The sequence below is a fragment of the Halichondria panicea genome, chromosome 4 (genome assembly GCF_963675165.1).
Source record: "Halichondria panicea chromosome 4, odHalPani1.1, whole genome shotgun sequence".
Taxonomy (NCBI): Eukaryota; Metazoa; Porifera; class Demospongiae; order Suberitida; family Halichondriidae; genus Halichondria; species Halichondria panicea.
The window spans coordinates 6,415,576-6,441,198 of NC_087380.1; the positions used below are offsets into that span (position 1 = coordinate 6,415,576).

The 25,623-nt window shown below is 42.7% G+C and overlaps 4 protein-coding genes across 15 annotated transcripts; all 4 read right to left on the reverse strand.

Moving 5' to 3' along the window:
- Positions 1 to 1,690: 1,690 nt before the first annotated feature.
- On the reverse strand, positions 1,691 to 15,549 carry LOC135334587 (serine/arginine-rich splicing factor 11-like). 4 transcript variants are annotated; one of them, XM_064529829.1, is made up of 7 exons: positions 15,539 to 15,549; positions 4,153 to 4,282; positions 3,644 to 3,780; positions 2,965 to 3,146; positions 2,483 to 2,714; positions 2,133 to 2,210; positions 1,691 to 1,832 (listed from the first exon to the last, which is right to left on the reverse strand). In XM_064529829.1, exons 2-5 carry the CDS (start codon positions 4,266 to 4,268, stop codon positions 2,568 to 2,570), a joined length of 582 nt encoding a protein of 193 aa, XP_064385899.1. In that variant the 5' UTR covers positions 4,269 to 4,282; positions 15,539 to 15,549; the 3' UTR covers positions 1,691 to 1,832; positions 2,133 to 2,210; positions 2,483 to 2,567. The 4 variants fall into 4 exon arrangements, with proteins under 4 accessions (XP_064385899.1, XP_064385901.1, XP_064385900.1 ...); XM_064529831.1 differs by lacking the exon at positions 15,539 to 15,549 and having other exon boundaries at positions 2,483 to 2,660; positions 4,153 to 4,386; XM_064529830.1 differs by lacking the exon at positions 15,539 to 15,549 and having other exon boundaries at positions 2,483 to 2,705; positions 4,153 to 4,386.
- On the reverse strand, positions 4,408 to 14,784 carry LOC135334572 (uncharacterized). 7 transcript variants are annotated; one of them, XR_010394325.1, is made up of 11 exons: positions 14,694 to 14,784; positions 13,967 to 14,257; positions 13,194 to 13,918; positions 12,983 to 13,141; positions 12,716 to 12,886; positions 10,916 to 10,969; positions 7,489 to 7,655; positions 7,155 to 7,214; positions 5,764 to 5,844; positions 4,869 to 4,920; positions 4,408 to 4,723 (listed from the first exon to the last, which is right to left on the reverse strand). XR_010394325.1 is itself a non-coding variant. In XM_064529802.1 (11 exons), the coding sequence occupies exons 1-11, from the start codon at positions 14,743 to 14,745 to the stop codon at positions 4,713 to 4,715; spliced, it is 1,740 nt and encodes a 579-aa protein (XP_064385872.1). In that variant the 5' UTR covers positions 14,746 to 14,784; the 3' UTR covers positions 4,408 to 4,712. The 7 variants fall into 7 exon arrangements, 5 of the variants coding, with proteins under 5 accessions (XP_064385872.1, XP_064385873.1, XP_064385875.1 ...); XM_064529802.1 differs by having other exon boundaries at positions 7,489 to 7,572; XM_064529803.1 differs by having other exon boundaries at positions 7,608 to 7,655.
- LOC135334569 (uncharacterized) lies at positions 14,823 to 20,095 on the reverse strand. 3 transcript variants are annotated; one of them, XM_064529795.1, is made up of 6 exons: positions 19,957 to 20,095; positions 18,690 to 18,980; positions 17,814 to 18,523; positions 16,101 to 17,720; positions 15,561 to 15,799; positions 14,823 to 15,057 (listed from the first exon to the last, which is right to left on the reverse strand). In XM_064529795.1, exons 1-4 carry the CDS (start codon positions 20,003 to 20,005, stop codon positions 16,797 to 16,799), a joined length of 1,974 nt encoding a protein of 657 aa, XP_064385865.1. In that variant the 5' UTR covers positions 20,006 to 20,095; the 3' UTR covers positions 14,823 to 15,057; positions 15,561 to 15,799; positions 16,101 to 16,796. The 3 variants fall into 3 exon arrangements, with proteins under 3 accessions (XP_064385865.1, XP_064385864.1, XP_064385863.1); XM_064529794.1 differs by having other exon boundaries at positions 16,017 to 17,720; XM_064529793.1 differs by having other exon boundaries at positions 15,561 to 17,720.
- Positions 20,096 to 25,563, reverse strand: LOC135334564 (uncharacterized). Its single transcript, XM_064529786.1, has 15 exons — positions 25,429 to 25,563; positions 25,058 to 25,302; positions 24,748 to 24,820; positions 24,241 to 24,426; positions 23,985 to 24,036; positions 23,816 to 23,920; positions 23,072 to 23,711; positions 22,779 to 22,872; positions 22,654 to 22,711; positions 22,522 to 22,582; positions 22,206 to 22,412; positions 21,797 to 21,992; positions 21,043 to 21,179; positions 20,425 to 20,613; positions 20,096 to 20,284 (listed from the first exon to the last, which is right to left on the reverse strand). Exons 1-15 carry the CDS (start codon positions 25,505 to 25,507, stop codon positions 20,096 to 20,098), a joined length of 2,511 nt encoding a protein of 836 aa, XP_064385856.1. The 5' UTR covers positions 25,508 to 25,563.
- Between the last annotated feature and the right edge of the window lie 60 nt (positions 25,564 to 25,623).

The following is a 25,623-nucleotide window of genomic DNA, read 5'->3' on the forward strand; positions in this document are numbered from 1 at the left end:
GCCCAAAAGAAACAGAAGGAACTGTATGATAAGAAACATGCACAGCCTGAGAGATATATGGTTGGTCAATTAGTCCTGAAACTAAATCATACTCGCAAAAAGACAAAAGGTGGGAAGCTGAAGAAGAGGTACACTGGCCCTTACAAAATCATCTCTGTTAAACCACGAGGTGCATATGAGATAAGCGATAGATCAAAGACAGTACTAGTGTCAGGACCCCATCTCAAGCCGTACAATGATCCACCTACTTGCGATTCTGGATCAATGGACTCTGCTCACTCTCCTCCTGAGGACTCTGCTCACATGACCTCTGCTCACCTGGAATCCCCTCTTGAAGACTCCGCTCACACAACCTCCGCTCACCTGGAATCCCCTCTTGAGGACTCTGCTCACCTGGAATCCCCTCTTGAGGACTCTGCTCACCTGGAATCTGCTCGTTTGGACTTTGCTGAATTACACCCCCCTCATGATGAGGACTCCCCTAAGGTGGACTTCGCTCAATTGGACAATACTTGTCTGGACTCTCATCATGATTTCGCTCATTTGAACATTGCTCAATTACACCCCCATCATGATGACTCTATCCGTCCCACTAATCAGTCCCAAGATTGTTTGTCACCAATAGCACACAATGGTACAAGTGGCTTGTTTCAGTCAGATGAACCATCATTCTCATTTATTGATCAGGATGAAAAATTGCTACCGGCACCACCGCTATCTCTTAGCCAAATGATATCCAAAACACCGCAACCTCAGTTTTGCAGCACACCAAAACAACCCAAATCTCAAACTACTCAATTACCCACTCTTTGAGTTTCCCTGTGATTCTGGATTCTGCATGCATGCAGCAAAATTCATCATGATAATTATATAATCAATGTGTGTATAAAAGCTAGCTATAGTAGCTTTATGTTATGTAACTTTGGCACCTCCACCGAGGCATCAGCACCTGTGGTGCTTTCATTCTAGCAGTGTTTCTAGGAGAGCTAGTAGTGAGTGTTTGGACATCTCTACTGAACTGCACTCTCCTGGGGGTATCCGACGTCCGCCCCTGTCCCCTCCTGGTCCACTGGTATGCAGGGAGGAGGCCCTCACTCGATCATAGCATGTCTGCAACTTAACTGGGGGAGGAAGGGGATGGATATGGCCACAAATGCAACAAAACATGGACTTGGGATAAACTGCATATCGAACAACGAATGTAATTTAAGTAATAAAGTACAAAGCAAGACTCCAATGAGGTCACTTTGAGGTAAGTGAGGAGTGCTACCAGGGACACCAATTTAACAGTCTTCTTCCTCTTCATCTTCAAAGATTCTCTTGTTGCTGTTTGCAGGTACATTAGCAAACTTCTTCTCAACGTCAATCTAAATAAATGGTCCAACCTTCTATCTCATCCCTGATCACTTCAATTATTAAGTTAGTATATACCATCTTTTTAGTCTCATGAATCAGCCGCCGTTCTTCATTGTCTTTTGGAACCACAACAGTGGTTCCAAAAGAACGGCGGCTGATTCATGAGACTAGCATCTTTTGAGGCCATGATGCAAGCTAGCCAGGCGAGGGGGACTCTCCCTCAGGCTGCCCACATTGACATCAACACAACCACAATTATCATCAAAATTACCATCAAAATTACACAGTGCTGTCTCTAGATCTATAGTAGCAGTATTTCTAGGAGAGCTATAGGAGTGAGTGTTTGGGCATCTTTACTGAACTGGTCCTGGGGGTACTCGGGTACTCAACCTCTGCCCCTGTCCCCTCCCCTCCTGGTCCACTGTGACCGTGGTACGCAGGGAGGAGGCCCTCACTCGATCATAGTATGCCTGCAACTGGGGGAGGAAGGACGGTGTAAATATAATAATTATCGCCACAAATGCAACAAATTGGTATATATCAGTTGATTAAAATCAGTTGATATTTCTATGTTTGAATGCTCCTGGGCAAATTCTTTTGTGACAAAATTATACTTCAGCTATAGAGAATGTGGACCTTAGCGGTTAGAGATACTCACCTAACCGAAAAGAAACTATTAAATTTGAGAGGATGTGTATGTACAATACTAGCACACTAGAACCCTGTGCCTACACTCTTCCTGTGTGCATGTGATGCAGGTGTAGTGATGCACTCACTTGATTGGACGCTCTCCAAACATGGCTCCGTTGTATTGAAGGGCTATGGGCACAGACTCAGGTACTGCAAACGTAAACCTGAAGAGTAGAAAAGTGTAGTTGAAGAAAATGAATCCTGCAAACTTATCGTCTATAACTTAATTGGATATGCCAAACGTTTGCACCTCTTAGAATGCGGATCAGTTGGCCATTCTATTCTATACTACCCCTCTACACCTATACAAAGTACTGAGAGCATGACTTTTTTCGCTGACTGCTGATAACTGTTTCTGAACAAAATGACACATTAAAATGTTTGGTCGAATTCATGTACATGCATGTACTTACTAAATTGACTAGCAACCCCTCACCTGGTGGGTTCGGTCTCGTCTCCGGCCATCCTCACGTACTTGATCTCACCACAAGGCTGGAAGAAAGTGAGCACTTGTTCAGCCGTCATGTTGCTAGCCAGGTTGCCGACATAGATGGTGCGTCATATCTCCTCGATCTTGGTGGGGTCAGTGAGAGGGGGGCGGTGAGCTGGGATAGCTGGGGGGCAGGTGTGGGTAGTATCATTATGAGGGGGGCAGTGAGCTGGGAGAGCTGGGGGGGGGGGGGGGGGGGGCAGGTGTGGGTAGTATACACATTCATAGAGTGCCTTGTCTCAACAGAAAGGGTATCTATAATAATGTTTGTATGAACATAACGTTTTCATTCAACCAAGCTGCTAGATAAAGATTGCTTGCGAATACACATATTAACACGAGCTACTCTATAGTATGCACAGGAAGCAAGAGAGGAATTTATGGCGATTTCGAGCGCTAAAGCTAATCTTGCATGAATAGTAACTTACAGCTGCAGGGTTAATAGCAGCTCCCATAGCCATGGAGGCTGGTCCAGTGGGTGCTGGTGCCCCCATAGAGGGAGGTGTCGGGAGGAGAGGTGCAGTGTGACCCATTGGTTTGCTAGCGCTGTTGGCCAGGGCAATGGCCGGGGCTGCCAGGAACATCGCAGCAGAACTATCAGGAATCTCAGCTGCAGGGAGTGTTAAGACAAGCATGAAGACAGTTAATACACGTACACTGTAAGCTTGCTGTAATTAGGGTCTTACACAAACTCATACAAACTCACACAAACTCATTCTACCTTATCAAAGGGTCATTTTCGTGGGGTAAAAATTCGTTATTTTCGTGGTCAAGCTGACCTCCACGAAATTTTAACGTAGGCGTGGCTTCAGTGCAGGCAACGAGATTTATACTCACGAAAATCACCGTTTTCCAGATAAACTAATTGTTTACCTCACGAAAATTACCCGCTATACAGTAGTCATTGTTTACTAGTTCAGAATGTTCCCACAAAATTGTTACTGTACACCAGGGTTTCTTTCACATTGTAAGTTTGTTTGCAACACAATATTTGAAAGGCTTATACAGTGTCATTCGTAATAACTACACATATTCAAAACCCAGTATACATGTACAGTAAGTTGAGATAAGAATGAATGCATCACCAAGGCAACTGCCCTAGCTCACCATGTCTTGATCGTGCTATGATGAGAGCTCTGTCTATGAGCACAGTGTTGCTAAGGTGGAGACAAGCAGCTGCACTGTCTTCCTCCATGAAGTTGATGAAGCACACCTTGGAGGGGACACTCAGAGCAGCAAACTCCCTGCATGGAGATGAGGGGGACAAAATGGAGGGTGACAGATTGAAAAATGGATGCCATATAGTTGAGACCGTAAATGTACGGCCCTTACACACTAGTTGGGCGTGGCCAGGCCAACCGTTCTGACAGGTGACTGGAGGACACGCTTATTGTACATACATTGATATAAAAGACATTGCTGTACTTAGCTTATCATCCATTTATACAATCACAATTAACAGATTTAAACAATTACAATTAACAGATTTAAACATGTATAAAATTATAATGGGAACAGAAGGGTTAGCATAATCCCTACTAGTCATTAGCTGGGTACTAGGTACAGGCTTTGTTTTCTCCAAATGATACCCCCTCTCTCTCTCTCTCTCCACTTACTCCTCACGGAAGAGCCTCAGTTCCTCAATGTCTCCAAAGTAACTGAACAGCTCCCTCATTTGTTGGAGGCCAGCAGAGGGTGACACATTGGTCACTTGGATCAGAGTAGTAGACATGGCTAGCTACTATACTAGACACTCTGTACAGTTCTATTCCATGTGCATGTACGTGCTGAGGCTGATTCGATCTTTACCCAATACACCTTTGTTTGTTTTTACAGGGGGAGTACCCTACATAAACAGTTCTGTACAACCCTTTCAGTTGACAAAAATAATCATCAATACAGACATTACATGTAGATCTAGCTACCTACAAATGTACATTATGGGCTTTCTAGATAAAAATGCGTTAGGTTTGATTTACAAGATGTGAGGCTGAAGGACTACTGACATGTAGATAACAGAAAAATAAACATTCAAAAAGACACGAAATGTTTAAGTTACACTATACCTACATGTATCAAGAAGACACACACACACACATACACACAACCAACCGGTCACAATTAACGTTTTAGACTGACTCTTAAAGTTTAACAATTATTTGGTGAGAAACTGCAATCAGGGCTGGTCTGTGGGTAAAGAATGTATATAATATTATAGCAGCCAGTCAATGTTAATGTTTAACTGAGTACTGGTAACACAGTGGGTTTACCACCCTGTCTGCCCTATCGATCTGACATAGGTACAACTACTGATGTCATACATCAAGATTACCTCTTTGTGTTAATGCACTATAGATCTCGATATCGTCAGGGATACCAATGCTCTGTGAGTAGAAAGCAATCAGTGATCATCAATGTACACAGTAAGTTAGCCTTGATCCCAGCCCCTATCAATTGAGAACGGCCTGGAATCGAGGCTAACAGTAAGTATAATTACAAAACTGGTGTCATACGTACATACATTAGAAGCTAAATGCTAAATTGGAGTGCTAAATTTTCAGGCACTTTAATACGGTCATGGTGGTATACAGTAGACTCTCGTTAATCTGGTCACCCTTGGAACAGTGCAGCTTGGCTGGAATAGCGAGGTGACTGCATTTTAGAAAATAGCTGCAGCTAAAAAGCTACCCTAATGACTAATTTTGCGGTTCTGTCTCGAGGATAATGAATCATTACTGCTCTCTATTTAAGTGTACTGCCAAACTATATATACCCAAAACGGCCGTAATAAAAACGTATATAAAACCTAGTTTTGGGCAGCCAGAACTGACCAGTATATACGGAATAGCGAGTGGCCGCACTTCAGGGCGAGTTTTGTGTAGTAAAGATCAAGCTAGCAATCTGTGCTAACGAAACGACCGGTTATATCGAGGTGTCCGTATTCAGAGAACCAGAATTGCAAGAGTCTACTGTATATACTTAGTGGCGTGGTAATGTTTAAGCTTTTCATAACAATTTAATGTTCTGTTGGTAGAATGCATCAGTCATCAGTCATCAGTGGTCACCATGCAATGTACTATGTGAGGAGATAGCTAGCTAGTATGCTACTACATATATACTTATAGTGTCATGATCGTTGTCAGAGATCTTAATTAGTGGTCAATCACGATGTACAATTAACAAATAACATGACCCACGTATTACCATTGGTGTCATACAAAGAATACCTGTGGTAAAACAGAAAAGGTCGATGAACTCAGTTGAGGCGATGACCATGTATCTTGAGCAGGATTTGGTGGATTTGATTGCTGTTGGTAGAATGTAATCAGAGATCAGTGTTTATCAATTAATGCACTCCAGCTAGTATTTTACTACATATATACTTGTAGTCTATTTGTGTCAACTGGTGACCTTAAGTCATGATCGTTGTCAGAGATCTTAATTAGTGGTCAATCACGATGTACAATTAACAAATAGCAGGATACATTAAACAAGAGGGCGGCCAATTATTTGCGAGTACTAATTTTTGCGATTTTACTCTCTCGAAATAGCAGAAATTAATACACGCGAAAATATGTCACCTTATTAAGATATAGATATATACTCGTAGTCTATTCGTGGTGATTAGTGAATCTAAATCAATTACAATTTCTTAATCAGTTAGTCGATCACCAACACAAAATACTATAACCGTACATGGTACGATGATAGCTGGAGGAATCACTATAGCTTCACTAAGAATACCTCACCTCACTAGATATCAAGAATAAATGATTCTTGCAAAGCCAAGCATAGATTACTGTACGTATAATTATAATAAAAACTATGACCCTCGTATTACCAAGGGCTTATACAGAGAAGATACTTCTCTGTATACGCCCTTGGTAATACCATTGAAGATGTCGAAACAGAAGACATTGGAGGTGTAATATTAAGATGCTGTAAATTGGTAGAATGTAAATCAAAGATCAGTGTTCACCAATGAGAGGTGACAGCTAGTACATACACTAATATTATAGTTGTAGTTTCTTGTACATACCCTAACCCTTTTAGAAAATAGCTGCAGCTAAAAAGCGACCCTAATGACTAATTTTGCGGTTCTATCTCGAGGATAATGAACATTATGATCTCTATTTATTAACAATTCTGCCAAACTATATACCCAAAACGGCCGTAATAAACGTAGTAAAACCTAGTTTTGGGCATCCAGAACTGACCAATATACGGAATAGCGAGTAGCCGCACTTCAGGGCGAGTTTTGTGCAGTAAAGATCAAGCTAGCAATCTGTGCCGAAAGAAACGACCGGTTATATCGAGGTGTCCGTATTCAGAGAGCCGGAATTGCGAGAGTCTACTGTATAATTAGTGGTGTGGTAATGTTTAAGCTATTCATCAAATGTTCTGTGGTAGAATGCATCAGTCATCAGTGGTCACCATACAATGTGCTGTGAGGAGACAGCTAGCTAGTATTCTACTACATATATACTTGTAGTCTATTTGTGTCAACTGGTGATCTAAGTCATGATCGTCATCAGAGATCTTAATTAGTGGTCAATCACGATGTACAATTAACAAATAGCATGACCCTTGTATTACCATTGGTATTATACAAAGATACCTCTGATGAAAATGAAAAGGTCGGTGAATTCCGTTGAGGCGAACTCCAATAAGGCGAACTCTGTTGGTAGAAATTAGAAATCAGTGTTCACCAATTAATGTACTCCAGCTAGTATTCTACTAACTCCAATGAGGCTGTTGGTAGAAATTAGAAATCAGAGATCACCAATTAATGTACTCCAGCTAGTATTCTACTACATACACACTTGTAGTCTATTTGAGTCAACTGGTGACCTTAAGTCATGATTGTTGTCAGAGATCATAATTATAGTGGTCAATCACGATGTACAAGCTGGAGGAATCACTATAATTGTCTTCACAAATTACTTTCTCACCTCAAAATATGTACTAGGCACCATTGCTGAAGAAACATTTCTTTGATAAAGTGATTCCTCCAAATTAAGCCAAGCATTAGATTCCTGTGCGTATAATAAAAACCATGACCTCGTATTACCTGTACTGGTGATTCATAATCAGGATGGTGTGATTCATAATCAGGATGCTGTTGGTAGAATGTAAATCAGAGATTAGTGTTCACCAATGACTCAGCTAGCAGGCCTTCATACACAGAAAAAATTGACAGGGGGTCAAAATGTTTGTTTTATGGTGCATTCTTAGGAACTGAGGTGTCAGTGTTAGAGTTAGGGTTTTTATGAAATATACATGGCAAAACACAGTAAAAATGCGAACGGCGACAATTTTCAAGCCTAGGTGCTTAATGGTACTATGAGTAGAGCTGTGTCTATTCCTGTGGCTACTGCATCGGTATATAGAGCAAAGCTATTCCCAGACAAAGCTAATCAAAACACAGCAGCTTGAGCGACACCTAACTTAATGAAAATAGCTGGAATATCCCCCTTTACTACAGATAGTGAATTGTGGAGAGGTTGTTATGAATAATATCAAGGGCGTATAAAAGAAGAGAGGGCATGCAACTCCACTATCAGTACACGTAGCTAGCAGAGTTCAAACGTGGGCGGAGGAATGTGTGCATTTGCATGAAGTGCTAAAAACTGCGTTTCATGCACAGTCATGCACATTCATCCGCCCACGTTTGAACTCTGCTCGTATAGGAGTTGCATGCCCTCTCTTCTTTTATACGCCCTTGATAATATGCTTAGTTGATGTGTCACAGGCATCGTGTTATGGCCTAATCCCAGGGGGGAATCTGTAGCCAGCCCCCCCCCCCTGTATCTAGAGTACACTATATAGCTAGCTGTCACCTCACAGCATATTGGTGGACACTGATCTCTGATTTACATTCTACCAACATAATCCTGATAGGACACATGCAGTGTATCAATTGCCTCAAGTGAGTTTCACCGACCCTGTTTCATATCAGAGGAGGAATGCCAGGGTCAAAAACTCATTAATTAAAACTTAAAACAGTATACCCTCGCGCCCCTGGGTTTATACACTACCACTAGCTTAATCCTCTTTATAATCACAAGAGGAATCGGTTGAGCTATCGCGCCCCAGAGGAATCAGCTTGAGAGAAGAGATCCAGACCTTTTATTACATTCTTCGAAACCACAAGATTGGAAAATTAGCCTTTCGTGGCTAGGGTATAAATTTTGATGTACTGGCTTACTGCACTGGATAGATCTAGGTATAGTAAGCTTCCCAAGCGGGCTAATAAAGAACAGAAGCGCTAAGCTGCTATATGCAGCAAATGTCAAGAACCTAGAACAAAGAATGTTTAATCCTTCAATTAAACGTGACCCTATTGACCCTGGCGTTCCTCTTCTGGTTTCATATAATGTTTATCGAGTATGTAGTAGAGAATACTATAAATATTATAGTTGTAGTTTTGCAGTGTTCACCAATGTGAGGTGACATGCAGCTAGTATCAGTAGGTTTACATAGGATTGGCAGTGGGTTTGCCCGTGTTTAGCAATGTTCGCGAAATGATTGCTTACCGGAAGCCACGCCTTTAAATATTTGCACGTTATAGCAGATTATTCTAAGAACAATTTTCGTGGACTTAATTTTCGTGTAGGATTGCTAACCCACGAAATCAGCAAAAATTAAGTCCCTCGAAAATTTCACGCTATACGAAATTAATGTTGTGCAATTGTTGACAATGAACGCACACACATATGCAGTTATTAGAAGAGGAGCTTAATGAAACAGAAGTCTATATATGGCTTAATGGACTGCACGACAAAATGTTTTCCTTTAAAACAAACAATCATCATAATGTTTGTATAAAAGCTATTAGCAAGTAGCTTTATGTTATGAAACCTCCGAGGCATCAGCACTCGCGGTGTTTTCATTAATTAATCAATGATGTTCCAGGATAGAAGCATGTAGATCTACAATGTGGAAGTTTTAATAAGTATTTTGCATTAATTTCCTGTCAACGAATACTGTATGGTGGGTAATTTTCGTTCGTGCAAATTTTCGTACAAACGACACTTTAATATTCGTACAGCTCGGATAGTGAAGTTGAATCTATCTTTTCGTATGATGCACTTCAATATGAAATATACGAAAATAACCTGCTATACAGTAATTAAAAAAGGGGGTGAATCTGCAATGAGGTCAGAGTTCACAAAATTAATGTTGCTTCTGGCAGTGTACATACATGCAGCTTTGCAGCTCTTTTCCGACTCTTGTAGCTAACAAACAGCTAGCGCTTTAGTGCAAGGCTAATAACTCAAATAGAAAGTTTGTGCGAACAGATAGTGCTACAAAAGATTCTGAAGAGACTGCAACAGCTTTCACTGTGAGTAAAACTAGCCATAACTCGAGAAAGAAGCTGTAGTTTGCTAATCCACGAATCACAATCCAAGAGAACGTGGCTAGAAGCCTAGAGAAGCTGTTATTTTTCGTCGCATTGCAACCGTTGAGCAGTTACAGCTGAAACAGACACACAGTCAAATTTAATATCCCTCGTGCGGCTACGCCTCGAGGCATATTACAAAATCAGCTACATATACATCAGTATGTAATAGTGTATCCCTTCAGAGTTTCATCTAATGGGGGGGGGCAGGGGTAACCTTCCCCCCTCCCAAATTTTGTAGAATTATGACATATCATCAAGGGCGTATAAAAGAAGAGAGGGCATGCAACTCCATATGAGCAGAGTTCAAACGTGGGCGGATGAATGTGCATGACTGTGCATGAAATGCTAAAAATAGAAATTTCTATTTTTAGCACTTCATGCAAATGCACACATTCCTCCGCCCATGTTTAAACTCTACTAGCTACGTGTACTGATATAGTGGAGTTGCATGCCCTCTCTTCTTTTATACGCCCTTGATATCATCACATTAGTACTGTCTATGATGTGCAATATGTAACTCATCTACTGTGATGTAATAGAGGGTGTGATCAAACATTTTACGTCGTGTTTCCGCGTGCCCAAACCTTCCCCCCAAACATTTAATCCTAGATGAAACCCTTCAGGGATTTGACCTTATGGACTTAGGTACGACCACTGGTGTCATATACGTCATGAAAAGTTTTACAAGAATACCGATATAGCGTGTAATTTTTGTGGGATAAATTTGCTTCATTACATGCACTGTATTGCATGCGTTTCGGCAAGCCACGCCTATGTTTCCGCGGGTAAAATTTTTGTAGAGGTCAGCCTGTCCACGAAATTACCCACGAAACGGTAGCCAATTTTGTATTGATCATCATAACAGATATCCATGGTCAATCACCAATATACAGTTACGTAACAAAATACCCGCTAGGTATGATCGTACTACATGTACCATACATAAATCTTACAAGAATACCCGACTTGCTTACCTCCTCAATTTCATATTGTTCATATTGTTCATATTGTTCATCCTCCTCTTCTCCCTATATAAAAAGGCATACTAACCATAATAAAGAAAAAGTTGTGACAAATACAATGATATGTCAAGGTGGTACTCTTTTTTCTGAGGTGTCAGTGTTAGAGTTAGGGTTTTTATGAAATATACATAGCAAAACACAGTAGAAATGTGAACGGTGACAATTTTCAAGCCTAGGTGCTTAAGAGTAGAGCTGTGCCTATTCATGTGGCTACTGCATCGGTATATAGAGCAAAGCTATTCCCAGACGAAGCTAATCAAAACACGGCAGCTTGAGCGACACCTAACTTAATGAAAATCGCTGGAATCTCCCCCTTTACTACAGATAGTGAATTGTGGAGAGGTTGTTATGAATAATAACAAGATCTTTGCTTAGTTGGTGTGTCTATAGATAGAAGAGGAAGAGGGATTGGTAACGAAAGTACCCTCGTGTAATACCCGCTTTACCCGCGGTTCAATCGAGGCTGTGTCAACAAGCTAAAGCTGTAGATGGGCGTGTTCCGGTTAGGCCAAGCTGATGGCCTATTTCTACACACAGTGTATAATATACCACAAGCATATATGCTCAGTCTGTGCAACTCACTCATATTTAAAGGTCTATGCCTATTTTAGTAGTTATAACCAGCACGCTTACACGTTTTAGCAATACAAGACTATAAATAGCAGCTGTTCGCCTAAAACTTTACTGGAATGTCCCTTTTTACTGGGTGTGGTCAGTCATTAGCAAGTATAACACGTGGCTCACAGACTGGGCGTGTTATATATTGCTGAAAAAGATTGTCTCGAGAAAACACAACTTTCTTATTGAGCGAGTTACCCGGCAAAATAGCCTCGTTTATAGGGCGTAACGCGGATAGTTTTCGAGGTTTTACTGCAGATTCAATGTAAAATGATCACGTGTACTGCTTCCATTACCAATCCCTCTTACTCTTCTATCTATGGTGTGTCACAGGCATTGTGTTATGGCCTAATCCCAGGGGGGAATCTGTAGCAAGCCCCACCCCCACCCCACCTCACAGCATAATATTGGTGGACACTGATCTCTGATTTACATTCTACCAACAGAATCCTGATAGGACGCATGCAGTGTATCAAATGCCTCAAGTGAGTTTCACCGACCCCTTCTGTTTCATATCAGAGGAGGAATGCCAGGGTCAAAAAGTCATTAATTAAAACTGGCCCTGTGTTTTACATGTAAAACTGAGTATACCCTCGCGCCCCTGGGTTTATACACTACCACTAGCTTAATCCTTTATAATCACAAGAGGAATCGGTTGAGCTATCGCGCCCCAGAGGAATCAGCTTGAGAGAAGAGATCCAGGATTTAATGACCTTTTATTACATTCTTCGAAACCACAACATTGGAAAATTAGCCTTTCGTGGCTAGTAAGCTTCCCAAGCGGGCTAATAAAGAACAGAAGCGCTAGCTGCTATATGCAGCAAAGGTCAAGAACCTAGAACAAGAATGTTTAATCCTTCATTAAACGTGACCCTATTGACCCTGGCATTCCTCTTCTGGTTTCATATAATGTTTATCGAGTATGTAGTAGAGAATACTATAAATATTATTATAGTTGTAGTTTTGCAGTGTTCACCAATGTGAGGTGACATGCAGCTAGATCAGTAGGATTGGCAGTGGGTTTGCCCGTGTTTAGCAATATTTCACATATTTTGACTCATGTTTACTATAATTATATAGTTGTAGTTTCTTCCTATTCCAATAATGAGTGATTACTGTACGTATACAACTTACCATTTCAGGTATATTCATCTGTTCCTGCCTTGATGAATGCCTTGAAAACAATCTTTGGTACCACCTTTTCCCCCGTGTAGATGACTCACTACTCTCCTTAGTTACTCTTGTCACTGTGGGCTCAACTGTTTCCCCTGGTGATGGTGTAGTCTTGGGTTCAGCCTCTTCTCCCTATTTAAGAAGGCATACTAACCATAATAAAACGACAAATACACTGATATGTCCAGGTGCAGGTACTCTTTTACTCGTGCTATTATCTACACTCACTGCTCTTTGTGATGTTCTCCAAGAAAATAATCGCTGATACCACTTTTTTTCGTGGCTTTCTTGGATTGTCTTTTCCCCTTTCTCTTCAGTATACTCTTGTCTGATCTTAGGTGGTGGTACTGGCTTGCTATGAGCAGGAGATGGACTTCTATCCTCTCTCTGAATGAGCAAAGCTAGTGAAAGTAATATACGAGTCACAATCTCAACATACCTCAAAGAGGACTTCACTTGTTGATCCATGAATTAATGACACCTTTAGCACAGAAGGAATTATTTGACTTAGTTGTGCAATTTGATCACTTCTGAGAGCCATAATAGGTACAATCTCTAGACAAAAGAAAATAAGCTGAATGCAACCGGGCTCAATTGAATGCAAGTGTAAAGCATAGACTTGGATTTCAAATATCCTAGCAATAGCAGCCTTTAGGTCACGATAAATTGCAAGAGAATCGGTGTCAAGCTTGAAGCAAAGTTTCATTCGAGTTTTACCATCATCCAATCGGCTGATCTTACAAGGCTTTGCTTTCCATGTGTTGAGAAATTCTTTGAGCTCAGTGACATACGTAGCTAAATTATGTCGATCGCTGTCAGCTCCATAAGATTCAATCACGTCTTCTAGAATCTCAAAATCAAGGAATGACCAAAATGGAGAGACAATGACAAAAATTTCGTCAACACTATCAGCCCTTTTGAGATTTTCCTGCTGGTCAAGTAGCAGCATATTACTCTCACTCTTAATCACAGCACGGGACGTTCGATACGATGTGAGGAGGGCTACCAGGGACATCAATTCAACATTACACTTCTTTAGAGATTCTCTCGTTGCTGTTTGCAGACGAATATACTTTCTCTCAATGGTTTTGATATCGCTTGTCAGTTGCTGTTTGTCATCCTCACCACTGTGCTTTCTTTTCCTCTTTTCACTGGGGACAGTTTCTATAGGGAAAAATTAATGTATCGTCTTTTTATACTTATAATACTTACCTGGAAAACTGTGTTCCAGCTCCAACTTCTCTGCTAGTTGATTTGCACCAACTAGAACTGATCGTAGAGCATCAATCAGTTGTTCCCATGTGGCTGCTGTTGCCCCCCGTAGCCAATCGAGCAGGACTGCCTCTAATCGATCAGATGGATTGATTTTCATCTGTTCAATTGCATCGAGTGTACCGGGAGTCAACCCCAGCTCCAGACCTATCGGCCGCCACTTGGCCCTCACTTCAAACAATGCTCCATATATAAGCTTTAAATCACCTGTCTCTAAGCCTAGGGTTGTTTCTGTAAACAAAATATACCATATTATGTTACCACCATAGATTAGCTGGTGTATAATTTAAATTTAAGCGCCAACTCAGATTGAACACTATTATTAAAATGCATGCATTTGCTATGCTAGCCTCGATCGCAGGCCGCACTTCACTCAGGGAAGTGGGCCTGGTATCGATTGCTTGCGCATGCACTAAATATCCCCCGGTATCTGGGGACTTTGGATAACATCGTATATGCTCAGTAAAATAATGACATCACAACGAACGGAAAAGCGTGCCAACTCAAAGTGTACATAATTACATGTATATAGATCTAGATCTCTATACAGGGCTAGGGGATAGTCTTGCAAGTGCGGCCCCTGCACTCACTGAGCAGGACTTCCAAGACTAACAGGGGGAAGGTAGATATCTCAAAACTTAATTAAGGTATAAAGAGATGGTCAAACCTTCTATCTCATCCCTGATCTTTTCAATCCTATCATCATTTATTGTGGCCATTGAATGTTGTGTTGCTCCGTTTCTGCAAGCTAGCCAACCGGGAATTCCAAAGGCTGCCCAGCCCATTACTTAACACATTGATGGCAAATTAACCACACAACCACATCATCAAAATTACACAGTACTGTCTCTAAATCTAGAGCTGGTTCTAGCAGTGTTTCTAGGAGAGCTAGTAGTGAGTGTTTGGACATCTTTACTGAACTGCACTCTTTTGGGGGTTCCCAACGTCCGCCCCTGTCCCCTTCCCTCCTGTTCCACTGTGACCGTGGTACGCAGGGAGGAGGCCCCCACTCGATCATAGCATGTCTGCAACTGAGAGAGGATATGGCCACAAATGCAACAAAACATGGTTTAATACATTTACATGGACTTGGGATAAACTGCATATCGAAAATGAATGTAATTTAAGTAATATTAAAGAAGTACATAATTTATGTGTAAAAAATATATATGACTCACTGAGATGTGGACTAGAAATGCATTACACTATAGTGTACGCACGCACGCACGCACGCACGCACGCACCCATGCACACACACACACACACACACACACACACACACACACACACACACACACACACACACACACACACACACACACACACACACACACACACACACACACACACACACACACACACACACACACACACACACACACACACACACACACACACACACACACACACACACACACACACACACACACACACACACACACACACACACACACACACACACACACACACACACACACACACACACACACACACACACACACACACACACACTATACTGTACAATGTGGTGTACCTTCATCATGTCTTTGGTGGCCCTCTGATGGTGACTACAGGTACTTGCTCTGGCACCACGACACTGGCCTCAATGGCCATCATTGCCTCTTTGACCCTCTTTCATGGCCTATTCCACATCCCTCTTGGTCGTGGGGCCCTGAGGTGGTGCAGTGTGACCCATTGGTTTGCTAGCGCTGTTGGCCAGGGCAATGGCCGGGGCTGCCAGGAAGATCGCAACCGAACCATCAGGAATCTCAGCTGCAGGGAGTGTGCATGTACTGTGATTACAAGACACGCATGAAGACATTGAAAAAGTGAGTCCACTACATATGTAAGGAAAACCCAATTTTCGGCTCTATCAATGTAAGTAAACAAAACATTGACAACCAGAATGCAACCGGACTCAATCGAATGCAAGTGCAAAGCATAGACTTGGACTTAGCAATAGCAATCTTTATTGAGCTCAGTGACATACTCAGCCAAATTATGTCGAATTTCCATCTCCCGGACCCTCCGCCGCGTGGGGGCTTTGCCCCCCATTCATTTTTCTGCCCCTCACCTAAAACATCTTCTTACGGCCCTGTTACTCTGTGCTTTGCTCCCACTGACTGTTTGGCTACAGACCATGTAAATAACATGCAGTTGCTTCAAGTCAAGCCATCAGATAGGCTTCTGTTTCCATTCAGCTCCTCTCCTATAATGACTGTGCGGAATTCAATTCTGTCAACAAATGCAATCAACAATAATAACGGAACATTATACATAACTATACCTCTTCACCTCTTCTAATAGTTTTGGCAAAACAGCATTAGCACAGCGCAGTTGGCTCAGGTATTGCCCGGCTCGGATTTTGTCCCAGCTAGAAATGCCCTTGCGCAAATCGAAATTGTACCCTATTGCCTAGCCGAAACGCGGCCAATACTGGCACAGATGCCCCTCCATAACACACAACCATAATAATTATTAGCAAGCATGCATGCACGTTCACATCGCATTTAATCTCAAAATGGGAAGACTAGATCTAGAAGTGTGCGCGCTTATTTCCCAGGAAATATACAATGCATCTGACATCAGCACATGTAGAAAACATAAGCCCACGTGATCGAGTTTCCATCCCCCTCCCTCCACTACCTATGACTCACAGCCTCATTAATTGAATAGTGATGACGCAATTTAAGACAAATGCGGTTCCACATATACTACAGGAGTTCAACACTTTTGTATAATTATAATAGGAGAATGCAATGCTACAAAGTCAATCATTTGCATATAGGATACGGTGATCTAAAGAGCTAAAAGTGTTAGCAACAATAGTACAATGACAAGCATTGGCTTTGTCGACTGAGAAATTCTGTAACTTTTTGAAAACTTCGTGAGCTTGAATCATCTTGTACGTTCTCTTGCTATCGACAGCTCCAATGCGAACACCTGTTCCAACTCCAGCACCACGGCCCCTCATACCAAGACCACCTAGAATTGCGCCAACAATTCCGCCCACAATCGCACCCGCTACAGGGACAACGGAACCAATCAAAGCCCCTCCAATTATTCCTCCAGCAAATCCTGAGGCAGTGCCAGCCAAAGGGATAGCCAAAGCGACAACACCACCTCCAGCTACAGGGGCAAGGGAACCAGCCAAAGTTGTCCCTCCAGCAATGCCAGCAACAGCGCCTCCAGCAATCCCTGTGGCAGTGCCAACAGCTGAAGCACCAATCACAAGTGGTTTACTACCGTATACACGAACCAGACAGTCGGCTTGAACAGTTAGATACAAAATGTGAGTCGAGATATTTTGCTTGTGTTTCCTTTGGGCGTTAGGTGGAATAGGTCTTGGTTGCTCATCAAGCTGTTCATTTGCAGTGAAATGGACACTACCTTCGATTGCACCAGTTAGCGGTTGTTGAGCTAAGTTTAAATGTGCGCTTGCATTAGCAGAGGGGTTGCCTGGAAACAAGTATTCTCGTTCTGTACGATTGGTCTCAACGAGTTGTTGACCCCCGAGTACACATGATGGGGCGACAGGTTCAATTCTTGTCACACTAATAGCATCGAGGAATGTCTGCAAGTCAACTCTGTCAATGTGAGATGACTCATTAAACTTTTCTTTGGCTACAGCTTCGACAGCAGCCTGCACTTTCTTTCTGATTTCAGTTGTAATCTCATTTTCAGCCATTTTGTTCTATATAATACATGTATAGCATGAAAGTCTATATAAATATATAAATAAGGAAAAAGGCGGGAAAATAATATACGAGTCACAATCTCAACATACCTCAAAGATGATTTCACTTGTTGATCCATGAATTAATGACACCTTTAGCACAGAAGGAATTATTTGTGCAATTTGATCACACTGGTGAAATGATAATTGTACTATCCCTAGAAAGAAAAAAATAAGCTGAATGGAACCATCCTCGATTGAATGCAAGTGTAAAGTGTAGACAGGCACTTTAAGAATCCTAGCAATAGCAGCCTTTAGGTCACGATAAATTGCAAGAGATTCAGCGTCAAGCTTGAAGCAAAATTTGACTCTTTTTTTATCATCGTCCAATCGGCTGTTCTTGCAAGGCTCTACTTTCCATGTGTTGAGAAATTCTCTGAGCTCAATGAAATACGTAGCCAAATCACTTTGATCACTTTCAGCTCCAAACTTATTAATCACGTCTTCTAGAATCTCAAAGTCAAGGAATGACCAAAATGGAGAGACGATGACAAAGACTTCGTCAACACTAGCAGCCCTTCTGAGCTCTTCCTGCTGGTGGGCAAGCAGCATGTTACTCTCACTCTCAATCACAGCACGGGACGATCGATACGATGTGAGGAGGGCTACCAGGGAAAGCAAGTCAACAGTGTCACTCTTCTTCAAAGATTCTCTCGTTGCTGTTTGCAGGTTAGTAAACTTCTTCTCAATGGTTTTGATATCATTTGTCAGTTGCTGTTCATCATCGCTTCTATACTTCCTTTTCTCCCTGTGGCCAGTTTCTATGAGGGGGAGGATTAATTAAGTGCCAGTGGTAAACACAATGTACAAAACCTTTGCGAAAATTTCGCAACAGTTTTAATGGTCTATGCCCCACAGTCAATTGAAGCAATCGGGGAGTTAACATTAATAGCTCTATCGGTATAATTATATAAATATAAAAATTACCTGGAGGACAGTACTTCAGCTCCAACTTCTCTGCTAGTTGAATTTCACCGACCAGAGCTGACCGTAGAGCATCAATCACTTGTTTCCATGAGGCTCCTCTTGTCACCCGTAGCCAATCAAGCAGGACCGCCTCTAATCGATTGGACGTTTTGCTTTTCTCCTGTTCGATTGCCTCCAGGGTACCTGGAGTCAAACTCAGCTCCAGACCTATCGGCCGCCACTTAGCCCTCACTTCAAACAATGCTCCATATATAAGCTGTAAATCACTTGTGCCTAAACCTAGGTTCGTTCCTGTACACAAAAACAGACTATGTCATACCATAGATAAACGAAAGAAAGGGATAGGCAACGCCCAGCACTTCCGTTGGATGAGGCTAGTTGCGTAAAAAGGGGTGTGTAATGAGCAAAAAGGGGTGTGTGCACTCAAAATGTCAGTAAAGATTTTATAGCAAGCTGTGCTCTTGAGGACCAGATACACTTAGACATAGGCTATTCATCTTTTAGAGCAAAGTGATGAAGAAGTGAGCTCCAAAGGGGGTGTCAGTACTCTCTACAAACCATAACAGGTATGTTCCCAAGTCCTTCAAATGCCATCTCTTCGATCACACAATACAGATAAAGATGCTTGTGTTCCACTTTCTAATACCTAAGCTGTGTCTTAGAGCACTTCAAACTAGATTACCATGTACAGTAAGAGCAGGAGAGCTAGGTACGCAAACTTTCTGGACACTTCGGACAAACGTTTCATGGTGCTGCCACTACTTCACTACATTATGAGCTGGCAAATATGCTTTGTTCCATGTAGTTATAAACACTCTGTGAAACGTACATGTTATTTCATATTGGAAAAGGTACGTGTTATTTCACACAAATCAAGCTGAATAAAAGAAAGCTCGGCACTAACATAGCAGCTGTAGCTATCAGTAGTGCTGGGTGTATGTGTGCATGATGCCTGGTTGCTTTAAATTTCTCTTTTAGGCCCCCTACGAGAAAACTAAGCAGATATAGGGATCATTGTGTACTTTCTTGAGCGCAACTCGCCTCCAACCAGAGGGTGTGACGCCACACACTGCATTTACCTAGCATCACGTGGGGCGTTGCCTATCCCTTTCTTTCGTTTATCTATGGTCATACGTAGTGTGACATGTGAGGGTAAAACCAGTCCACATAGTCTAGAGCTAGCTATAATTATAGTCTACTATACTCTCATGGTTTAACTTAGCTAGACAGATACAATTTACATGTCAATCTAAATAAATGGTCCAACCTTCTATCTCATCCCTGATTACTTCAATCCTAGCATCTTTTGAGGCCATGATTCATTTCCGAATGCAATACTAGATCTATGATGCAGCTGGGATTCCCCCTCAGGCTGCCCAAATAAACAACACAACCACATCTCAAAATTACACAATAGATCTAGAGCTGGTTCTAGCAGTGTTTCTAGGAGAGCTAGTAGTGAGTGTTTGTACATCTCTACTGAACTGCACCCTCCTGGGGGTACCCAACCTCTGCCCCTGTCCCCTCCCCTCTTGGTCCACTGTGACCGTGGTACGCAGGGAGGAGGCCCTCACTCGATCATAGCATGTCTGCAACTGGGGGAGGAAAGGGATCGTAAAATACGCTCATGAATTTCACCAGCAGTACTGCTGTAATTATAGGCACATCTCTACACCCTAACACACACACAACCACTCCTCACCGTCCTTGACCAGCTATATACTACTCTCCTCACCTCTGCCAGTAACTTCTTGCTCTCCCTCTGCAATTGAGAGATGCTCCTCTTCTTTGGAGAAGGTTTGAGGGCCACTGAGAGGTTCGTCTCTATTGTGGTGGCCTGACTGCGAATATCCTCCAATACCCCACGGATCTCCCTCACTTTGCCGTGGGTCTTGGATTGGGGGAGGGGCTCCAATGGGAGTGTCTGTAGGGGGAGGGGGAGGGTAGGTAGTAGCAAATTATGATTAGCCCAATGAAGCATTAAAAATCATGCACGGAACGAGCGGCTAACAGAAGTACCGTATAGCTGGTAATTTCCAGGGGGGAATATTCGTGGTTTTTGTGGTTGGAGCTCAGACCACAAATACTGTACCCACGAATGAAGCGACTTTGCCTACCTTTAGCTGCAGTGCAAGCTCCAACCATGCACGAAAATATTATCTGCGAAGTGACTAAATATTGCTCAACCACGAATGTTTGTCCTCCGAAAATTACCCGCTATACGACGAGCTAGCTATTGCTAACCCAAGGACATATAATTATTTGTACATAAAGCATGTGACAGACTGTATTAAAAAGAAAAAATGCTACATGATATAAAAATGGCTTCGCCATTGGTATAGTCCGTACACACCTTTTTCTTGAGGTAGTTCCCCGTGAGCTGAGAGACAGTTGATGAGGAGGATAGACTACTGGGGGCTGGTGGCTTGCTATTCAGAGTTCGGGGGTGCTTCAGGGCATAGCTCAGGGCACGCACACAACCATTGATGTCTAGAGGAGGGGAGAGAGTAATGAATATTTAAGGCAAGATACTGTACGTATAGTACAGTGGAACCTCCATAAAACGGACACCATTGGGGAACAGCCTTTTGGCCGTTATAGAGAGGTGGTCTTCCTTGGGAGGTTCCGATTGCCAGCTATGTATGCTCTATGAGTCATTTCTTGCTGCAAATGAATCTTGGAGCTTTGCTAACTGCTTCTTTAGCTCATACAAGCTTTGAAAAGGCTGTAGAGACAGCTACTACTAGGTTTTCATGATTGTGTAGCTATCTCAGCAATAATTTTCTGCTAATTCTGGGTGTGGCTGTTCGTTCTGGGAGGTTATTTTCCATTGCTAAAGCTGGTGGACTAGAAAGCTGCTCGTTGTACGGAGTAGAGAGGTGGTCGCTCCTAAGAGGTTGCTTTACATTGAAGTCATTGTAGTTTCAATCCGGACCTGAGCTCTTGGCCGTTATATAGCGTGTGGTTGCTCTTCGGAGGTGGTGGTTAATGGAGGTTCCACTGTAGTATGGGATATGCTCAGGTTGCAATAATTGACTGTCGGTACTGTAATTATAGTACACATACACTAAGTGTACACAACGTTAACTCAGACACTTGATACTCACCACTGGGTATCTTGGTGTGAGGATCATCATAAACATCCAACAGGATCTCGTAGCCCTTGTACCGATCAGGGACGTCTTTGTACTTCTCCTTAACTTCCCTCAGTCTGGCCTCGAAGTCATCCTTCACTGAGTTAGTGGGAGCTGCCAGGCCTTCATTGGGTCGGGAGGAGGAGGGGTCTGGTTCTTCACCAACCACCTGGGCAGGAAATGACACGTGTAGAACTTTAGAAAGCGACTGAAAATGTGTTAGTTTGTAAAATAGATGTAAGCACAACACACAGTTATAGTTAAGTACACAGTACTTGCATCAACTGTTTCCTTTTTGCATGAAATTATACAATCGAAGCTTAAGTGTTAGTTCTCAAAACAGCTTTGGTTTGAGCAAGGCTTTGGTAGAATTACCAATTACCTGAGTCATAAAGACTCCTTGTTGTTCACTCTCCTCGCTGTCCAGCAATGAGCCCAGTGAGTTGCTGGATTCAGGCGAATAAGAACGAATAGAGGAGTGGGTCTGGCTGACTGAAGGGGTGTAGCCAATGGCCTTGAGGTCTAGAGGAGGTGGTTCAATAGCAGGCAGGGGACACCTGGGGATGGGTGGAGGGGGCAGGGAGGACACCTGCAGTGGGTAGGGGGTCATTAGTGTGCGTACACCGTGTACTGTGCAGATAATGTGGGATGCTTTTGTGTGTTATGTTTGCACTTGTATGTAACACAAAATATTGTACCTTCTTGAATTCCATGGCTTTGCTCCCAATGTGATGCTTGTGTGTCGATGACGGTTTTTTCCTGCAAAAAATGTATCGCTGTGTAATGTCATGAATAGAAAATGCAACAACTCCATTTGAGACGTGTCTTACCTCACCACTTTAATTCCACACTGATTTACTAACCTCCCCTGCAACAGTGGGTGCAAGCCTGTATAGGAGGTACATTCATCAACATTAGATAAACAGTACACATGTAGTATACAGATCACCCTCACCTTTGTGTGCTGCTGTGAAGGGGTTTTCATAGATTAGCAGTTTCTTAAACATGGGCCACGACTCACAAGCCAGCACTCCCTCAGCCGACAATATCTGAACGGTGTAATTAACAGTAGTGCAGCCTTGTAGAACAATACAGTGTGAGTACAAATAGTGCACACACACGCACGTGCGCGCGCGCGCACGCACGCACACACACACACACACACACACACACACACACACACACACACACAAACTGCATAAAAACAACGCAATGTAGATATGGAAATTATTCGATTAGCTTAATTACCAGATTGTTGACAAGGCTGAGTGTGTCCAGCTCAGGGAAGGGGGCCACGGACATAGCGTCAGGTTGACTGTGCTCTCTGCCTGGTGATACTTGATTTAAAGTTAGATGGTGATGTGGGCCTACATCTTGTGGAGTATTGTTCAAAACTGTATCATTAGTTTGTAATAAAGAATCGTCCTTTGAACTAGTGAATTCTTGTTTTGATTGTTGAGTCGATTCATCAATAATAGGTATAGGTGAATGTGTGTCATTTTGTAAATTTTGAGAGTTGGTAGCAATTACAATTTCAGAGCTATTCAAATCTTCAGTTCTCTGACCGTCCGTCAAAATAAGCTCAGGCTGTAACTTTTGTTCCCCAGTCACCGTCTCAGTATCAGTACTAGGCTTATCTTTATCAGTCCCTTCGTCCGAGACCCCGGGTGATATTTCCTGGTTTGTATTATCATTATTGGCATCCATAGTCATGCGTTGATTGCTGGTTGAAATGGTGGGAGTGACGTAGCTGTCCTGTTGTGTTTCAGGTGGTGGTGTCTCAGGTGGTGTGTAGACTGGCTGTGGTTGTTTCATTTGGCTGGACCCCAACAGTTTCAGTTGAGGGATGGAGTAGAACTCATTGTTGTCCAGATTCAGATACTTCAATCTAGTGGGAAGAATGTGTACAGTAACAGCAGGCTGTATGAGTACTGTGTATAGAAGGCTTAGTCATACTATTGATAGCTAAATGCACAAAGTAGGAAAACTTACTTTCTCAGTCCAGCGAGAGTGGCAAATGAGCTCTGGTCAGACAGTTTGTTATCATCCAGCCAGAGCTTCTCCAGAGCAGGGAACCTTATACTGTACCCATTATCACTGCATGCGGGGAGATTATGTTTGAATGTTAATAGAGTGCAGGTACACAGCATTTGATGAGTACCTGTGACTGTATGGTCTTGTCATTTCCACTGGGAGAGCCACCAAATTATTACCTGTGAGACAACAACACATTTTCAACAATTTCAATTTTTGAACCTAACAAAAAGATCACTCGTACAGAATGTTCTGTGTGTGTGTGTGTGTGTGTGTGTGTGTGTGTGTGTGTGTGTGTGTGTGTGTGTGTGTGTGTGTGTGTGCAGAATAATAAGCTCAAGAAAACGACTACCATGGTACACACACAACAACCAAGTAGCTACCTGTGAGATGCAGCTCCCTCAGTGCGGGCAGCAGTCCCAGGTCGATGACGATCAGTCCACTGAGGGTGTTGTAGGAGAGGTCCAGGTTGGTTAGGTGGGGGAAATCCCCTGGACTTAGTTGAGCATCCACCACTCCATTGAGGGGCAACTCCAGACCCTCCAGACACGGGAAGTGAGAAAACGACTCTGAAGGGCAATGAGAATGATTAGCCAACGGCAGTCTTAAGTAAGGACCGGGCCTATCATAATACATAGCCTTTCTACATGTACAGTGTACTTGGCGATTGTAGTGATACACTGGGACCTTGTGTCAACGAACGATCCTTTTTACCATGCCTTTATCCCCCTTGTAGACATGGCTATAATTAGTATACATGTATCTACAGCACAATGCATGAGATCACCTACACATTTCCATTCACATCACAGGCAAATGCTCTTTTGGTAAAGATCCTTAGTGTAGGTACTGAGTCCTCTAAAACTGCTAACTTCAATGATGATCCTTACCCAATGCCAGTTTGTTGTCAGCAGCGTCCACATGGATCACATTCTGGAACTCAGCAAGCTCTTCAGGCACACACTGCAGTAAGGGATACACACACATAGTCACACACATAGTAATGGGCGGTCAATAGTACATTAACCAGGATTGTGATATGTGTAAGCCCCACCAGCAAGCCTGACCTGAGGAATTTCCTAGTACAGTGTACCAGAGCTCATGAGCTACAGGGTCATACATGTACTTGTACAACTGTCAAGCGCTCGTAAAACTACAAATTTGAGCTAGGGATTTTCTCGTCTAAGTGTTCACTCTCACCCTCTCCAGATTTGATCCTCTGATGCTGACCACTGAGAGATCACTCGGTTTACTGACATAGCAGCGATGGAGCAGGAACTCCTTGTTCAGTACGTGTCCCCTGGAAGAGAGGGACCCACTGACCTCTCTCGTGTTAGTGGGAGGATGAATCAATCTAGACAGAGAGCCGTCCGGCCGAGTATGGGAGAGGGTCGTTGTGAATCGCTTCTTTTGCTCCACACGATAAGCTGTGATCCATTCTCCACCTAGACAATAGTCATACATCACACCATCAGTATACCTTTCATTGCTCAGTGTACTAGCATCTATATCTCTAGCCTGCATGCACGTTTCGATGGCTAGCTCTACTGCAGGTAGTTCAGATAGACTACCTTCTCCCTTTAGTTTTCTGGTCAGACTCCTGACAGGAAAGCCAGCATGTGCCACAGGAGCAAGTTGAGTTTTCTGCATGCTGCTAGCTTTGCCTTTGGACACTGTACTACAGTAGTAGCTTTGTCTTTCGTCTTTCAGGTACTGCAGGCTAAGACGCCATTTTGTTTGATGTTACCCTGGAAACAGATTGTTAT

Excerpts from the sequence above, each read along its gene's own strand:
- LOC135334569 (XM_064529795.1), bottom strand. The coding sequence starts at position 20,005 with ATGGCCTCAAAAGATGCTAGGATTGAAGTAATCAGGGATGAGATAGAA. Across the intron at positions 18,524-18,689 it reads GCTGAAGTACTGTCCTCCAG|AAACTGGCCACAGGGAGAAA; the intron begins GTAATTTTTATA and ends TCCCCCTCATAG. Across the intron at positions 17,721-17,813 it reads CAAGTGAAATCATCTTTGAG|AACAAAATGGCTGAAAATGA; the intron begins GTATGTTGAGAT and ends TGTATTATATAG.
- LOC135334587 (XM_064529829.1), bottom strand. The coding sequence starts at position 4,268 with ATGTCTACTACTCTGATCCAAGTGACCAATGTGTCACCCTCTGCTGGC. Across the intron at positions 3,147-3,643 it reads CATAGCACGATCAAGACATG|CTGAGATTCCTGATAGTTCT; the intron begins GTGAGCTAGGGC and ends CACTCCCTGCAG. Across the intron at positions 2,715-2,964 it reads CTGCTATTAACCCTGCAGCT|CTCTCCCAGCTCACTGCCCC; the intron begins GTAAGTTACTAT and ends CCCCCCCCCCAG.
- LOC135334564 (XM_064529786.1), bottom strand. The coding sequence starts at position 25,507 with ATGCAGAAAACTCAACTTGCTCCTGTGGCACATGCTGGCTTTCCTGTC. Across the intron at positions 24,037-24,240 it reads GAGGGAGCTGCATCTCACAG|GTAATAATTTGGTGGCTCTC; the intron begins GTAGCTACTTGG and ends GTTGTCTCACAG. Across the intron at positions 22,712-22,778 it reads CTTCACAGCAGCACACAAAG|GCTTGCACCCACTGTTGCAG; the intron begins GTGAGGGTGATC and ends CCTCCTATACAG.
- LOC135334572 (XM_064529801.1), bottom strand. The coding sequence starts at position 14,745 with ATGGCCACAATAAATGATGATAGGATTGAAAAGATCAGGGATGAGATA. Across the intron at positions 13,919-13,966 it reads GCTGGAACACAGTTTTCCAG|AAACTGTCCCCAGTGAAAAG; the intron begins GTAAGTATTATA and ends TTTTCCCTATAG. Across the intron at positions 12,887-12,982 it reads GGAGAACATCACAAAGAGCA|GGAGAAGAGGCTGAACCCAA; the intron begins GTGAGTGTAGAT and ends CTTCTTAAATAG.